Consider the following 17,217-nt stretch of genomic DNA (forward strand, 5'->3'; position numbering starts at 1 on the left):
GGCCCTTCTTGAAGCCTCCAAAATGTTGGAGTCTTAGAACTTTTAAACTTGAGAACCAAAAAATGGTACAGCCAAGCATTCTTGGAGCCATGAACTTAGAAACAGGAGATCTAAGAACTCTTGGGACCAAGTTCCCACAAAGTCTTAGAAAAACAGGGAGGGAGATGCCAATCCTGAGGCCATTGTTGGTTCCAGTCCAGCCCCTGGGCAGGCCCTGTGGCCCATGCTGGCAGACCACATGCCCCCTCCATCTCTTGATGACTCGGTCCTGCCAGGAATTTCCTATGCACATCTAACTTCCATCTCTGGCTGTCCGTCCTCCACAGTCAGGCGGGGTGAGCCGGCTCACCATGGAAGTATCATCCTCGGGCAGAGAGCGAGGAGTGTATGTGAAACTGGCAAAGTTGGAGTCGATGGCAGCCACAGGCTGGATCCCGTCGTGGAGAAGTTTGGTATACTCATCATCAGAGACCTGGAGGGGACCAGCCAGGGCATCAGAAGACAGCCTCCACCCCATCCAACATCTTCAACCTCAAATGCCCACAGTGGCGGGGACCTCCCACTAGAATGCATCCCAGTTGGGTCTTCCATGGGTTGTCACTGGGCAGAATACCATCCTCCCCTCGCCATCCTGCAGCCAACCTACTGCACCTCCTTGCCTGGGCCCACCCTCATCTGTAACCGCCTCTCCTTGTCAAAGGCAGATAACACCTCTTCTTGACACCATGGTGGCCTTCCACAGACAGTAACTCAAAGATTCCTTCTTTGGGGAGGACCATCCCAGAGCCAATCCTTCCTGCTACAGTTTTGACCCCAGCCACAAAGTCTGGGGCCATTTGGTTTGGACACAGAGGAGATGAAATGTTCAAATGAACAATGACCATCACATACTCTGAACTAAAGTTCCAGACAGCTTGTCTTGCACAGGGTCTGGGGATGGGACCGCCTAGGACTGCAGGACCACTGTACATAAGGGAGCTGCGGGAGGACCCTGAGTGGGCTTCCCAGCTGTCAGCAGTTCCCAGGATGGGAATTATCTCTGGACATGGGGAACACCTGGCTGAACCATGCTCTCCGCTGGGCTGAGTCTTGCTGCCAGCTTTGGGGCTGAACCAGAAATTGCTTTGCAGAGAGGCTGCCCCGAAGGAGAGCAGGAGAGCAAAAGCCCAGTCACTGCTCTTATCTTCAAGAGAGGGTGATCAGAAAGCCCAGCCTGATCCTGGGCACCAGAGGATTCATGGAGCTAGGGGAGAAACAGGGGGACTACAGGGGACCCTGGGGGCCTGAGAAGGAGGGTGGGAGCTCTGTGCAGGGCTCACCTTCATGTGGTACATCATCATCTCATTGGCAAGGTGGCTGCGATACTGCGCCTCATTCACTTTCTTGTATAGGAGGGACTTGTGGGGGAGAGAGGGAAAGATAGGGCTCAAGCAAGGTGGTTGTGAAATACCCAGGACCAGGACAAAGGGATCAGATAGAACCTCCCCCAACTCCTGTCCCATGCTGGGCCCAGTCTGAGCCTTCAAGGTCCAGCCCAGAGTAGGGAGCCCTCTCCAACTTTCATCCAGACCTGCCCTCACTCCTCCTCCCCAGGGCCTCTTAGCACTTGATCTAGCACTTTGCATGCTCTCCTGAGCCTGCCCCAGCTTCAGTGATGGAGCCTGAGGCCCCTAATGGAGAAAAAGAAGCAAGGAGTGGGGATAGCGTTAAGGATCTAGGAGTTGGATTCCCGGGTCAGAGCTGCCAGCTATGGACAATGAGACCCAACAATCCCCACAAGAAGCTAAACAGGGGCTCGGGTTGAGGTTGCTTTCGGAAAAGGGGGAAATAAAACAGGTCTCCCATAGTCCTAGGAGGCTAACTGGACAGGATTGGAAATAGTATCCCCAATTTTCTGATAGGAAACTGAGGCCAGAAGTGACCAGTAGGTACTGAAGACTGCACAGCAACCCAGCAGCAGGGCTCTGAGCCCCAGGGGCGGGCGCAAACTCATCTGGACAGAGCAAGGAGGGCCATTGTGGAGAGGAGAACAGAGGGTCCTGCATGGGTCTGCCCCTGTCCCGCTCACATGGGCAATGCTGATGCCACAGTAGATGGAGAAGGCTGTAGCCAGGTCTTCATCAAACTTGCTGAACCATGGTCCATTGATCTTGTTCACCAGCTCGGCCACACCGATGACCTCTGGGGACCAAAGAGGAGCTAGGATGAGCCAGTGGACGTGTCTGACGATCTGTCCTCCCAGGGTATCCTCAAGGGACATCACAGGCTTGGGAAACCCCATCCCTTTGGCCCGGGGATGCTAGGGTGGTTGAGAAGGCTTGTGGACCTTCTGCTCGGCTCCGCCCCATCCTTGCAGGCCCCGCCCCGGCCCTCTTCCGGAGCCACCACAACCCGCACCCTGGTTCTCGTTCTTGATGGGGAAGCAGAGGATGTTGCGCGTCCGGAAGCCGGTGCTGTCGTCCACGCCTCGGTAGAAAAGCGGATGTGCGTAAGCATCTGGGATGTTTAGGATCTGGCCGGTGGTCGCCACATGACCCGCGATGCCCTGGTCAGCGGGAATGCGGATCTCATAGCTCTGCCGGGGCAGGAATGGAGTTGAGAGGAGGGTTAGTGGCCGGTCACAGATCGGACGATCAAACGTAGGGCCTGCTCCCCTGAGGACTCCCGGCCCCCAGGACCACGGCCACACCCTCCCTCCACGCAGCCCTGCCTCACCTCATCTTCCACCACGCCCCCATCGAACACCTTGGCCACCAGCTCGTTCTGATCCAGCAGGAACACAGAGCAGCTGTGGAGAGATAGCATTGGTCCACAGGGCCCTGACACCCCTCTGTGACCACCACTCAAATCTCAGGACTTGAGGTGAAGCCTAGATTTCTGAGGCCCGGAGGGAGTGACCTATGGTGAGACTCTCCTCAGGGCTAGCTGACTCCAGACATTAGTTAAGATGGATAATTTTTTTTTTTTTTTTTTTTTTTTGCTAGCACCTACCATGTACCAGCTGCTGCTGCTGCTAAGTCACTTCAGTCATGTCTGACTCTGTGTGACCCCATAGATGACAGCCCACCAGGCTCCCTCGTCCCTGGGATTCTCCAGGCAAAAACACTGGAGTGGGTTGCCATTTCCTTCTCCAATGCATCAAAGTGAAAAGTGAAAGTGAAGTCACTCAGTCAGACACTGTATTAAGAGCTGAGGACCCACAGCCTGCAAAGCAAGCAGCGTGCCTGCTGTCATTGGATGTTACAATCTAGTGAGGGACACAAGCATGAAATAAAAAATCACGCAAGACGTGGGTCCCACAAGAAGGCAATGGAGGGGACGTCCCTGGTGGTTCAGTGGTTAAGACAACATGCTTCCAATGTAGGGAGCATGGGTTCAGTCCCTGCTTGGGGAACTAAGATCCCCCATGCTGTGCAAGCCAAATAAATTATGACGACAACAGAGGGGGGAAAAAAGAGGGGAGGAAAAGAGAGGTTAGGGTTAGGGCCAGGGCCTCTCTCTCTCTCTCTCCCTACTCCTGGGTGGATTCACTCACATCTCAGCATTGCTGAGGTTCCTGGCCTCTGTGATGATCTCCTGGAGCAGCACGGAGACGTCATCTGCGGGAGGGAGAAGCATGGCAGACTGTGGTGAGACCAGGCTGGAGTGCTGACAAGCCTGCCTGCCTCCCCTCCTCGAAACACCAGTCCCCCGACTCCCACCCCACAGCCAGGCATGGAGGAGGGCAGTGCACTCACCCAGATGAGTGAAGAGGTTCTTCGCCACTTGGAGAAGAGCCTGGAATGGAGAAAAAGGAGATCACAGGGAATCAGGTTGCAGGGGTTCACCCTCTCCAGCCCCCTGCCTCCGTCAGCCTGAGGGTCTTCTCATTCTTTCCCTAGGGCTCGTGGGACAGGCCGGAGACTGAGAGAGTCTAATTGTATCATTTGGCTGTAAGGGAAGGAGTGGGAGTTCTAGTCACAGGGAGGGTGAGCAGGAAACCTGAGCGTCCCATGTGCGGTCCCCTCGGACTCTAGCCATCCAGATGTTGTTGTGATGCCCAATCCGAACACTAGAGGGCGATCGCATACTGGGCCTGCAGCCAGAGGCGCCATCCTGAGGAGCTCCAGTTCTCCTCTTTAAGAGACTTCCAGGGGCCTAGGTAGTCTCCCCACCACTGGCCCCAAAACCCATGGGCTTTTCCCTTCTGGATGACTCTCTGGGGCTGAGAGCTGGGGGAATTGGCCCCCGAGAGCAGTCAAGGCAGGCCACGCACCTGGCACTCACACTTGAGCTTCTGCTCCTTCTGGAAGGCCAGGGTGCTGGTGAGCACCGTGCTGGTGTAGTGGAAGCAGTGCTGGATCACGTGCTCGTCCTGGTCTGTGAACCTGCCAGGGTCGGGTGGTGGGGGTCGCCGCAGAGCGACAGACCACAGACTGCTCTCCCCACTCCGCCTCACCTCCGTCCCTCCAGAAAGCCCACCCAGAAACCCACCAGCTCACCTCACCCTCCTCTGCTGGGGCCGCTCACCACCCAGGCGGCTTGGGCCAGCTTCCACCTCAGAGTTGGGGGGCTTCTGGGGAGTGGGCTCTAATCCTCCTCTGCCCCAAATGTGTTTTCCTCCTCAGACTATTGCTTCTCAAAGCCAGAGACTTCTCAAAGTCTCCCTCCTTGGACTTCAGATTTACCCAGACTGAGGCTGAGTCTTTCCCCTCAGACTGGAGACTCGCCCAACCACAGGCAATGTGTTCTCCTGCCCCTCTCCCCCAACCTCAGGGAGGGGCGGTGGCACTGCCCTGTCTCATCCAGCTCCTACACTGTCCTCCATTCCCTGGAACCTGCAGGCCCCGATTTGGTGCCTCCACAAGTCCTGATGTGGTTGTGGACAGGGCAGTGCCCATATCATATTTATGGAGCTGGCGGGCATCAGACAAGATGGGCCTGAAATCCTGAGGAGGTCATTCAATCCGGCCACCCAATGATTTACCACCAGGGAGCTTTGTGGGACTTGGGCTGGGGTGGGACCTGGGCTGCAGACGCGGGTAAGCCTCTCTGGATGGGGATCACGGAGAGATGGAGTATTCCTCAGAGACTCTGACCATTTCTCAGCCCCAGATTTCCCTGCCAAGACCCCTCCCCATTTGGGGGCTACCTGCAGCGCTCCTCTCTGCTGGGGTATCCCCCACTCATGCTTGCCATCCAGTGATTCGGGTCTAGACCCCAATCCCCACGGTGCTGTGTCTGTCTCCCCACCTTCCTTCCTACTCCATTTCAGGCCCCTTCATTTGGTCCCACCCACCTCTCTCCCCTATTCTATGGGCGTCTCAGCCTCAGCCACAGTAAGATGCTCATCATTCTGAGAAAACCTCAGGCTCTTTAATACCTTCATGCTTTTTCTCACACTGTTTGCTCTGCCTAGAATACCTTTCCCACCGTCCCCACTCTGTGCCCTAAAAATAAACATCGAGTCTTGAAGCCAGTCTTGAACTCTGACTGTATCACCCCCTGTCCAATGCAGAGCCTGGTACAGGGGAGATGTTTGCAAAGTGTCTGCTAAAATCTTAAATGTACCTCTTCCCCTGCCACCAGCCTCATTGCACTCCCAGATGAAGGGATGTTCTCAGGGTTCCAGGATGCTTCTCTACAGTGCCTGCTCTGAGCTGAGCACCACCTTGGCTCATGCAATTATTCAGCACTTACTCCCTGAAAGATGTGGAACCTAGAGATGACCTTGTCTCTGCCCTGAGCCTCAAGGCTGTCACCCAGTCCCCATCTCATTTCCCTTCTGATATTTCCTCTCCTTCAGGTCCAGGGCCATCTCAGAACCCAGGCTGGCAGCCAGAGGCCACAACCCTTGCTGGACTTCCCATGCTGCACTCTCCCTCCCCAAAGGCCTACCCAAGGCCATCCAGCCAGCACAGGGTCAGACACACTAGGTATTCAATGTGTGCTTACTGAATGGCACAAATATTCCCACACCAGGATGCTCACCACTCCCCATGACACAGACCCCCATCCTCCCTGCCTCAATTAGTCCTGCCTTGTTCCTGTCTTCATTTCCCCAGGCCTCCATGCTGGCAGGTCCTGCTACTCAGACCTGACTCCCAGATCTCTGCTCCACCCCTACAGACACTGTCCCTGGGCTTCTGACCCCTCTCTAGTCCCAACATCTCGTCTCCACTTCCTGCAGGAGCTCTGAGGCCTCAAACCCAGCTTGCCAATTTGAGCCCCAGGGGCCAAGCATCTTGTCAGCATCTCTCTGTGCCGGGAGCCAGAGTGAGGAACTCCGCCCATGGCAAAGGTCATGAGGAAGGAGGCTCAGCATACGCAAAGGCGGGATCGACCCTCAGGAGTCCCCCTGGAAATTCTAGAGCATCTACCCCCAAAACCAGAGTCTGCCTACTTTACTGCTTTGTGCTCTGACTTTACAGGGGGCTGTCCCCCACCACCTCTCTCTGAAATAGAGTTAACTTACAGCTCCAGTTAATAAAGTTCCTGTGTGTGACAAAAGTGTTTCAACCTACAAACTCCTTTGGAAGTCCTCTAGCCTGCCTGAACAGGTTCTTCCAGCCACATGTGATTGTTCACAGCCTCCCATCTGTGAGAGGCATGAGATGTTCTAAACTGTCTAAATACAGATTCCTTTGAGCAGTTAAAAGATTGATTAGAAATTGTATTGGTGAAGGGTTTTTCACTTGTTGGGCCAATGTTTGCTGCTAAGTTTCCATATCCCTTATCTACTGTGTCCCTGGGAGTGTATTGATTAATATAATTGGTGTATAGGAATGTAAGTAGTAGCTTTAATGTTTGTAACCTTGGACCCTTGAGTTAATTCTTTTCTTGTTATAGCCCACCACACCTTTGCCCTGTTGGAATGCAACTTTATCTAATGATTTTGGAGGGTGGTGCCTGACTTTAGAATAATCACCTTTAGAGAAAAATAAGTTTTCTGAAGAAAGGATTATAAAATGTTAACAGGCCTCCTGGCCACAAGATGATGTAAATCACCTAAAGTTTTGCATATGATAAGTTTGCAGGAAGAAAGCCTGGCTTACTGCTGACTCTACCCCTTCCCCCATTATCCTCTATGCACAACTTAAGGTATAAAAACTACTTTGGAAAATAAAGTGCGGGCCTTGTTCACCGAAGCTTGGTCTCCCCATGTCGTTCTTTCTCTCACCTTCTGGCTGAATTCCCATCTGGAGCGTGGAGGCTCGTCAAGCCTACTAATTTTGCCTGGGCTTCTAAGATCTGACCGGGGAGGCCTTAGTGTCTCCTCTCCTTCGGGAGAACGGGAGGACGCCTGCGGCCTACGTAGGTGACGCAAATTCCTTGTCTTGGAATTTTATTGGCTTTCCACGTAAACCAAGTTATTCAGCCTCTTTTCTCCACTGAATTTTCTCACTGAGCTATCCTTATTTAACCACTCTTTATATCTTTAATTCTATCGTATCCTGATTGCCGAAGCCGTCTCCCCTTCGAATTCCCTGGATCCTGCAGGGGCTGGACCCCAGCATCTCTGCATCCTGGAATCAGAATGCAACCCCTCACCTGCCCACTACTCCCTACTGCTGGGCATGCTGGACCAAGTGTGGCAGCATTCACATCCTGAATATGCCCCCAGGACAGATGTGGCTAATCACAGCACTGTTTCTCACTAAACTAATACAATGCTTCAGGCAGCAATTAATGAGTTGGTGCAGGACATGAAATCTGTGATACCACTTCTATACCCCAAATCTGACCTCAGTTCTTGAGACATACTTCCTGACTAAGCCTGTGTACCTGACTCTTGTCCTGCCCACCCTTCTGTTTCACATGATTCTTACAGCTGCCCTATCAATGCTCTGAAGAGCCTCAGCTTAGCCCCACCCTCATGCCTATGCCCTTGAACCACTGTCCACAACGTCAGTGATGCTCTGGGGGGTCCCAGAGAGTTCACCCATCCTAGAGCACATCGCTCCTCCATCAGTTACCAGCAGAAATGTTAATACAGGGATGGCAAGTCGGGGGAAGGCCAGTACCAAAACATGGATAATCCAAACTGTAGGAAGTGGAAACGAGAAGGGGAACTTGTTTGGACCTCAGCATGATTTTACAAAGCCCAGTGGAGCAGCAATAAGGGTCTATTGCTCCCATAATCTCAATCTCTTACACAGACAAACCATTCAACCCACCACTGCTAGAATATCACCCCCTGCCCAGTACCCTTCCTACACTGTTACCCGAGTCAAGCCCCGCCCAGCCTCTCAGCTCCATCTCCTGACCCACATCCCTCCACCCAGACTCACAAGTCTCCTCCGAGCTTGTTGAAGGCGCAGGCCAGGGCCACGACCTGGTCAGTGGCCCGGCTGATGACAGGGACACAGAGCATGGCCTGCACCTCACAGCCCAACATGCTTTGCAGCTGTTGCACATCCTCCTGCAAAGGAGAAGCAAGAGGGGAGGCAAGTCAAGGCAGGGAAGGAAGAACATGCTTCCCTCCCGCGCCCTCCATCACACTCTGCAACAGGAGGGTCTGAAGGGCTCAGGCAGGGTGGGAAGTGCTATGACACAGGGTGGGCTAGGAGAAAGTTCCCGGGTCTTGTCTCCCCTATTCCTAGGTTGCCCAGGCCCAGAGAACCTGGCCCTGGGGACTGGACAGAGGGCTCTCCCCTGTCTCCTCCCCTGGTCCAGCCAGGCCATGGCTTACGGAGGTGAGATCTTTCAGCTGGATAGACTTCTTGTCTTCCACCACTTGGCCCAGGCGTCCTGTGGTCAACTGAGGGAGTAAGGAGAGCCAGTCAGGGCCCAACTCTTCCCAAGATCAGGCCATGTGAGACCTCTCCCCTCATCAAGTCTGGAAGTTTCAACTACCTCTTCAGTCAGTCCAAATCGTGGATGGAGTCAACATTGAAGAGTGGGGGTGGGGGGTGGGAAGAGTAGGCTCTTGACCAGAATCCCCTATGAAGGACTTAAGAGTCTTCCCTAACTAGGAGAGAAAAAAGCAGAATCCAAGGATTCTCACTGATCCTAATGGATTCTAAGAGAGCCAAGCCCAGAGATACTCCAACAGAAGTGACCTGGCCCCAGGTAAACCTTTCTGTAGATTGTGAGTGATTTCTCCTAAGGGATCCTGATCATGAGAGGTTGTGATCTCTCATAACATTTCTAAGTAGATCTGAAGGTCCAGATAATTCCATCAGATTCCAAGAGATTCTAGTAGATTCCAGTCTCAATGGGCAGATCCCAGGAATGCCTGGTCCACTTTAACTGCTTCTGCAGACTCCAACACAGGGGACAGACGCAGGACTCACCGGAAAGCTGATCTCTTCCTCCAGTACTTTATCTCCAATGACCTGATGGGCAGAACGATGTGGACTGGTTAAAGGACAGACAAGGTTTTTCCTCTCCGAGACCCAGGTCCCTCTCCCTGCCCCACAGTGGCTCTGGGCCCTCACCTTGCAGGAGAGCTGGAGATTGTCCTCGGATACCAGCAGCAGGCAGCAGCGGGATGCCTGGGTCTCCTGTTGCAGCTGAGAGGGAGGGACACAGTGAGGGGCTGACCTCGCATCTGGGAGATCCCCACTCCCCACCCTCTGCCTTTCTGAGGCTCGCAGGTAGGTGGAGAAGAGAGGAAGGGCAGGACATCTGAATCTGTACTGAGATGGAAGCTCAAGAGGACTTCCGTCCCGGGAGGAACACAGTGGTAGGGGCACAGGGACTCACATATTGGAGGACTTTGAGCTGCAGGGAAGAGGCATCCAGGTCGTAGAGCTCCCCTGCGATGGCGGGGCAGGAGTCAGACAGAGGGCCCACAGATTTCCCCCAAGGGCGTGCGCCCTCCAATTCCACCTCCCACCCAGTTCAGGATCTCCTCTTCAGTTGCGGTCCCAGCCAGCCCCCGGCCGCGCCTCAGCCGCAGGCCCCGCCCACCCACGGAACTTCCCACCCGTGGCTCCGCCTTCACAGGTTCGCGCCCCGCCCCTCCCCGCAGCGGCCAGGTCCTCACCGCAAAGCTGCAGGATCTTTCGGTCTTGGTCTGTGTACGCGACCCCACCCTTCTGGTCTCCCGCCGCCTCCTCCGGAGGATTCTGGGTCGCTTTCGGGGCCGCGCTGGACTCGCGCTGCTGCAAGGCCTGCACCCTTTTCAGGGCCACCAGGGTCTGGGGCGGGCGGAGCGGTCAGCAAGCCACACGCCCCACCTTTATCGCCCTCGCCACCTTGGGACTCTAGCCTTGGTTTGAGCCGTTCTCTCTGCCTGTGGTGCCATCGCCCCCCACCCCCACACTCCAGTGGGCTCCCTCTTTCCCCGGAGAGTCCCTCGGTCCATGATCAGATAAATACTGGGTTTGTCTCCACCCCTAGCCCCCAGACTCTTCCAAGGCAAGAACAGGGTCAGATTGCTCTGTCTCTAGAACCCATGGGGAGTCGTTGTCGTTGAGTTCTTATTAAAGTCACAAAATCATAATCTCAAGGAAGAGCCTCAGTATCATTATGTAGATATTCCTTCTTCAGTTCAGTTGAGTCGCTCAGTCGTGTTCGACTCTCCCCGACCCCATGAACCACAGCATGCCAGGCCTCCCTGTCCATCACCAACTCCCAGAGTTTACTCAAACTCATGTCCATTGAGTCGGTGATGCCATCCAACTATCTGATCGATCCTCTGTCGTCCCCTTCTCCTGCCTTCAATCGTTCCCAGTATCAGGGTCTTTTCAAATGAGTCAGGTGGCAAAGTATTTGACTCGCCTAATATCACTAGTACTCTAAGTAGGTCAGTGCTATCCTCATCCTGATTCTCAGATGTAAAACTGTGGATCAGAGAGCTTAAGTGACTTGCTCAAGGTCACACAGCCCAAAAGTGCGACCCTGGAACCCAGCTCTGTCCATCTCCCTGGCCAGATCATCTTCCCATCAGCTGTGATGAGGGTCTTCAGCAGCCCCCATCCCCTATCCTACCCCAGCCCTACCCCCACTTACATGCTTCTCCAGGGCTTGCAGGCTCCACTCCTCATTGTCACTCAGCTGACCACAGTGCACCTGGAGGGGAGGGAGAGGGGAACCAGCTGTGACCTCCCCTAGCCTCTTGTCTCTACCAGAGCGCCCTTCCTATGCCTGACACACACCTGTCCCCACCAACACATACACACTCCAGTCTGTGGCCTCAATGATAAGTCCATCCTCTGACCAAGCAGATGGCTGGGAAATCCCCTCCTCCAGGAAGCTTTCAAGGGCTAATCCAAAGAAGTGGAACTTTTCTGATCTCTGACTTTTCAGCCACTGTCCCATCTATAGCACAAGCCAGGTGTATAGTGAGAGACAGGGGGTGACCTTGGACCCCCTCTCCATCTCTCAGTCTATGGAGCTTTTCAGGCCCTGATGATAGAATCAGTATTATTAACTTCAGCCTCCCAGCTCCATCCTTTCTGAGTTGGGATTTGAGCCAACCCTAAGTCTGGAATAGGGGAAGAAGCCCACCATGTACAATACATCTGTTGTGCCTAAAGAACTCGGGAAAATGGATGGATAAATGAAGGAATGAATGAATGGAGTGACAAGGTACTTTGCCTTGCATGTGATTCTCACCAGCCTGTAAGTCAAGCTTCCATCTTTCAGACGGAAGGCCCAGAAAGGTTGAGTGACTTGCCCAAGGTCACAGAGCAGAAAATGGCAAAGTTGGGATAGCACTGCCCATTCCCTCCCCTTCTCTGCCCACATCTTCCCCTCTCCAGATCCATCTTCATCACCCCACCCCTTGTCCTGTCCCTCTCCAACTTCTCTGTGTCAGCCACCTGGAGTCCCCTCCGCCCATCTTTCATCCTCTGTGAAGTCTCTTCTCCCACCTCTGCTTGGGTGCTTGGTGAAGAAAATGGTGGGGGTGGTGGTTTGCACTGCAGGCCCTGACAGCAAAGCTCCCCACCTGCGTCACCAGCTTCCGGGCACCTACTCAGAGCTGCTCACCACCTGCAGGACTTCCCACAGTGCTTGCACTGGGGTCCCCTCCTTCATCCCCCCCACTACTCAGCAGCCCCTGCCTGCCTGCCTCTGTTCTAGGTCCCCTGCCAGGAGCAGATGGAGAGGAGGAGACCAGCAGGTTCTCAGGAAGCTCACAGCTTGGCTGGGGTGGGGGGTGGGGGGGATGGAGGAGGGCGATATGATGGAGGGGGGTGTAGAACTTCATACCTGGGGAAGAAGAGGGCAGACTGACTGGGTGGGAACTTAAAGGCTGTGGGAGCTCAGAGGGGGAGGGCACCTGGGGAGCTTTCAAAATTGGCACTGAAGTCTGGGAAGACAAACAGAGCCCGGAGAGGATGCTGCAGGCAGGAGGCTGTCCTGACAGCTGGGTAGTAGGTGGTATGAGGAGCTGAGGACCCAGGCAGGGGTGCCGTCCGTGGTACAGGAATTGGACTTTAACTTGGTTGTACGGGGGATTCAGGGCAGACTTTAGCATCTGCAGACCATGGTCTACGAGGTAGGGAGAACTGGACAGAGCAAGACTGGAGGCAGGAAGACCCGGAAGAGGCCTGGGCCACCAATGGTGTGGAAGGTTAGGCTCCAGATGAGGCTCCATCTATGATTCCCATGAGACAGGTTGTTGAAAGGGGCTGGGAGCATGGCTCATTTGCATATGGTTTACAGAGACATGTTGGCATTTTACTATTAGTAGATGGGGGAGGACATCCTTCTTGTTCCTGCCACCTGGACTCATCTCTCAGAAAAAGGGAAGGTTGGGACCCCTCTAGGGCTGTGGGGTTGGCAAAATAGCCTGGTCCCAGTCAGAGCTGGGAGGTTGAACGAGCCTCAGAGGGCTGGAGGGAAGGAAGGAATCACTGCGTCCTCTCCACCTGCTGGGCTTGCCCTCCCTGCATGCCTCCTGGGCTGCCTCAGCCCATCCCAGCCACCACGTGCACAAACACAGGGCACACTTTCATGGAGACCCTCAGTGCCCCCCAACACACACACACACACACACACACTGTCCCATAGAGATATCAGGCATGTGCGTACATGCACACACACACAGTGCAGTCAAAGACACCCACACACTCACAGTGACTACCATCCACACGTGCACATTCACATCTGTACACAGGACACTTGAGTTCACATACTGGAGAGCCATGCACACGCTTCTGCCCATCCCTGCCCCCTCCCGATAAGCAAACATAATCAGCACACACACACACACACACACACACACACACACATACACACACACACACACACACACACGGCTCCTTGCCCACCAACAGAACGCACAATTGTACCTACTCTTGCTAACTAGGGGGCGGGTCTACGACCCAGTGGGAGCTCTCTGGAGTAGGGACCGGGGCGGCAGAGAAAGTTGAAAGCCCAGCAAAGGCCCACCCCCTCACCAAGTTCAACAGAGCTAAAGGACACCCCTTCCCCCAAGTAAGGAACTGGTACAGCTGGCACAGCTCAGAGAAAGAGTGGGCACAAATCACATATCAAATGCCAGGGACCCAAGGCTCCCTGCTCCTCAATGGGACTTATCCCAGAATCAAAGAGCAGAGCCAAAGACTCTGCAAAGAATCTGCAATCAAGTTACCCAAGCTGCGAGCTGCAGGAGCCCAGAGCTCTGTGCAGGACGGCATGTCCCTCAGACAGCCCTCTGCTGACCCCATCGCCATCAGGCCCCAATATTCCTTGCAGGGCTCCCAGGTTTCCTTGCTGTCACTTACCATCATTTACAGTTCTCTCTTTGTTTTGCTCACTTGTTTAATGTCCGGTGCCCTCACCCCTCCAGACTGTGTGGTCTGCAAAGGCAGGGCCCGTCTGGTCTGTCTCGGTCACTGCTGCTATGTTCGCATAGCACAGTGCCTGGCGGTGCTCAAGAAATATGCCTTCAATTGATGGATGGGTAAGTGGATGGATGGAGGGATGATGAATACAAGAGCAGAGACCCAGAGAGGGGAATGGGGCTTGTTAAGGAAGGAGCTGGTGAGTCAGCCCTCCCAAGTGATCTGCCCTGGGTACTCCCTTTACCCTCTAGAACCTTAGCCCTTGGGATCTGGCAGCAGCGGGGAGGTCTGGGGATGCCTATGCTGTCTCTCAGAGGATGTGAGATCCTGTGGCCCCAGGAGCATAGGGCAGGGAGGGGCATGGAGCAGCCGGACAGGATCAGCCAGACGGGATGTGTCAGACCTGTATGCTCTGGGGAGGGGGTGTCCCGGAGAAGAACATTTCCACTTGAGTAGGGAGGGCCAGGCTTGGAGGAGAGGAAGATTGCAAATAATCCAAATACTTTTCAAGAGCTCCTCACTGCCCAGGGTGTTTGAGGAGGTGAGCGGACAGTAGTCAGGAACTCCTGGCAGCCACAGGTAGCATCTTGCTCACCAGCACGCACCCCACTCCTCAGCCTTGCTGTGTCACACTCTTCCCCTCCACACTCCATCACCCTGACTCGGCTCATGCTGGTCCTAGAATATCCTATCCCTTCTTCTCTGTCTGTTCCCCTCTCCCCAAGTCCCAAAGTCTCCACTGTGAGGCACCCCTTGGCGCTCCAGCATTATTTCATTTGGCCAGTAGTGGTCTGAGGGTGGCCCTGCCTTCCCCGGGACTGAGCTTCTAGAAGGCAGGAATGAGTCCGACTCCTCTCTCTGCCTCAGCACCTGTCCTGGGGCAGGCAGGGCCCAGAGCAGAGTTTTGCTTGGGTGCCATAAATTTAAGTGATCTGACCAATCCCCGTTGCCAATACACAGAGCCTTTCCTACCCCCAGGAGAAGGCTGAAGCCTGAACTCCTGGTCAGACATGAGCCACGGTGAATAGCGGTCACAGCAATCATCCTTCTTCCCGTCCACAAGACAACAACCTTCCAAGCATCTTGCCATTGTAGGAGCTGCTTCCTTACTGGCCCGGCCCTCACAGCCCCCGACACAGGAAGTCCTTCTAGGAACTTGGCACCCCAGACCCCTTTCCCTCAACAGAGGTGGGCGACCAAGCCATCGCCTCCCACGCCCCACCTCTGCACAGCGTGCCTAACCCAGGTCCTCCTCCAAGCCACCAGCTCTGGGACAGATGGGGACCAGAGGAGGGAGGCAAGCGGCGCTGAGAGCTGGGTGCCAACGGCAGATCCGTTCCCTGCGGGAACAGGAGCTGGGGGTGGCGGAGCAGCTTGCGGGAGAAACCAAGGGGGCCGCCTCCCCCTCCATCAGGCAGATGGGGCTCCGAGGAGACCAAGCCAAGTGTCCCTTCCTTCCTCTCCTCTCCCCGTGGCCGCCCCCCGCGCCCATCGCCCTCCCCCGCCAGCAGCTCGGGAAAGGTCAGGCGCCTGGGAAACCTTTAATTTCGTTTTAATGAGCTCAGGAGGAGTCCCCCGGCGGGCGCTCCGAGACCGGCTCATTTATCTGTCCGCGCCCTTTACCGAGGCGGTGGTCCCCTCCGCGGAAGTTGATCCCTAATAACGGCGATTTGAGGGCGCTAACCCTTAGGTTCTAAGGACTGGACACAGATTTTGAGGGTGCACTTCCCCACGGACCCTCAAAACCTGTGTCCAGTCCTAAGAGATTGGAGGAAACACAGAGCCGCGACCCCGCAAAGCTCACCCAACCCCACAGGGGGAGCCGAAAGCGGGGAGCTCCGCGAGGGGGCAGCAGAGAGCAGGAGGGGCCCTGGCTCTGGGTGCCGGCTCAACTCCCTCCACCCAGCAGCGACCCTCCTTCCAGCTGAGGCCCCTTCCCCTCCAGTCACCCGCCCCAGGAAGCCCGCCCTGTTGCTTGGCATCTGTCCCAGCCTCGGATGTGGGTCTGGCTGGGACTGGATGCCTTCCCAGGCAGCCCTGCTCCGGGGGCCTCGTCTCCTCAAGCCTCCCAGCTCCAGTCACCCCCATCTCTGACTGGCTTTCCCACATTTCTCGGTCCGGTCGGTGGTATCTGCACAACCCTCCTCAGTGTCACTCGGTCCTTTCCCACTTGGCTGCATGCATGGCCTCTTGGGACACTGCCCCCAACCCTTCTTGAAGGATGTCTTGGTCAGGGCTGTGTCAAGGCTCTACCAGGTAAGAGTCCAGATGGGGCTCGCACATCCCTCCACAAGTTGCTGGTGGGCAGGCAGCTTCATCCTGCCCATTCAAGGTGGGGCAGAGGGCTCCTCCCTGACTCCTCCCAGACCTGCGTTTCCCCCATCTCCACCCCAACTTGCTGTTCAACACACACACACACACACCCCAGCTCCGTCCAGTGCTCCCTCCCTTGCTCCCTCCCCTGCTCCCTCCCCTATTCTCTTCCCCATCCCACCCACAACTGCTCTTACCAAGATGACAGCTGCCACAGCCCCGGCCTCCTTGTCCACCAGCGGTATGACCAGCACTGAGGGGGAGAGGGCAATGAGGTGGTCCCGTGGGGCCAGTGAGGCTCAGAGGTACTGAGCCAGGACCCAGGGAGGGAGACAAAGACACAGACAGGGAGAGGCTGGGATAGAGACACAGAGAGACCCAGAGACCCAGAGAGACAGAAAGATGGGTCCTGAGGCAGTGACAAAAATGACCACAGCAACAACCCCTGCATAGAAGGAAACCCCCACTCTTGGCAACTTTCTCATGATCCTCCCAGCAACCCTGGGATGGAGGGAGGCAGGTTAAGGCTGAGCACCCCTATTTTACAGATGGGAAACTGAGGTCCAGAAAGGGGAAGTGACTTGCCCAAGATCACACAGCAAGTCAGGTCTCCTGACTCCCAGTCTTGTGCACTTTCCACATCGAGACAGAGGACAGAGACCTAGAGAGACTGAGACACGAAGCAGAGAGACATGCGGACAGGGGGCATGGAGAGGAAAAGAAAGAAAAACAGAGAGTGACAGAGAGCGTGACAACTTCAGCCCATCTAACCACCAGCACAAGCAACACCCCCTCAAGGCAGGTTCTGTTGTTCCCATTTTACAGACCAGGAAATTGAGGCTCAGAGAGGTTAGTCGCACAATAGGGAGAGAATTAGATGACAGGTTTGCTGGAAACACAGAGCAAGAGAAAGAAGGAGACAGAGAGATGCAGACAGGGATAGAAGACAGATATGGTCTGGGGAGCAGGGGCCACAGCCCCTCCCTGCCCCTGCCCAGCCCCCAGCCCTTACCTTGGGTGTCAGGAGCCAGTGGAGCCACCAGCCTTGCCAAGGGCTTCCCAGGCAGGTCTGAGGGGCCCAGTCCATTGCAGCCCAGCCGCTTCCGGGAGATCACAGCCTCTCTGAAAAGAGGATACGATTCTACCTCTCAGTCTCTGGGCTTCCCAGGTGGTGCTAATGGTA

The 17,217-nt window shown here is 55.2% G+C and overlaps 1 protein-coding gene across 2 annotated transcripts in view; it reads right to left on the bottom strand.

Annotated features, from left to right (window-relative positions):
- PDE2A (phosphodiesterase 2A) overlaps positions 1-17,217 on the bottom strand; it is a 69,308-nt gene that overhangs the window by 5,849 nt on the left and 46,242 nt on the right. For both annotated transcript variants that reach the window (XM_055548998.1, XM_055548999.1), the window contains 17 exons: positions 17,047-17,156; positions 16,232-16,287; positions 10,939-10,998; positions 9,971-10,124; positions 9,688-9,740; positions 9,420-9,494; positions 9,276-9,317; positions 8,672-8,740; positions 8,271-8,401; positions 4,256-4,367; positions 3,738-3,777; positions 3,536-3,599; positions 2,716-2,788; positions 2,398-2,575; positions 2,069-2,181; positions 1,320-1,397; positions 350-472 (listed from right to left, as the gene is read on the bottom strand). In XM_055548998.1, the coding sequence (XP_055404973.1) occupies positions 350-472; positions 1,320-1,397; positions 2,069-2,181; positions 2,398-2,575; positions 2,716-2,788; positions 3,536-3,599; positions 3,738-3,777; positions 4,256-4,367; positions 8,271-8,401; positions 8,672-8,740; positions 9,276-9,317; positions 9,420-9,494; positions 9,688-9,740; positions 9,971-10,124; positions 10,939-10,998; positions 16,232-16,287; positions 17,047-17,156 (1,531 nt within the window). The remainder of the gene's footprint in view (positions 1-349; positions 473-1,319; positions 1,398-2,068; positions 2,182-2,397; positions 2,576-2,715; positions 2,789-3,535; positions 3,600-3,737; positions 3,778-4,255; positions 4,368-8,270; positions 8,402-8,671; positions 8,741-9,275; positions 9,318-9,419; positions 9,495-9,687; positions 9,741-9,970; positions 10,125-10,938; positions 10,999-16,231; positions 16,288-17,046; positions 17,157-17,217) is intronic.

The sequence above is a fragment of the Bubalus kerabau genome, chromosome 15 (assembly GCF_029407905.1).
Source record: "Bubalus kerabau isolate K-KA32 ecotype Philippines breed swamp buffalo chromosome 15, PCC_UOA_SB_1v2, whole genome shotgun sequence".
NCBI lineage: Eukaryota > Metazoa > Chordata > Mammalia > Artiodactyla > Bovidae > Bubalus > Bubalus kerabau.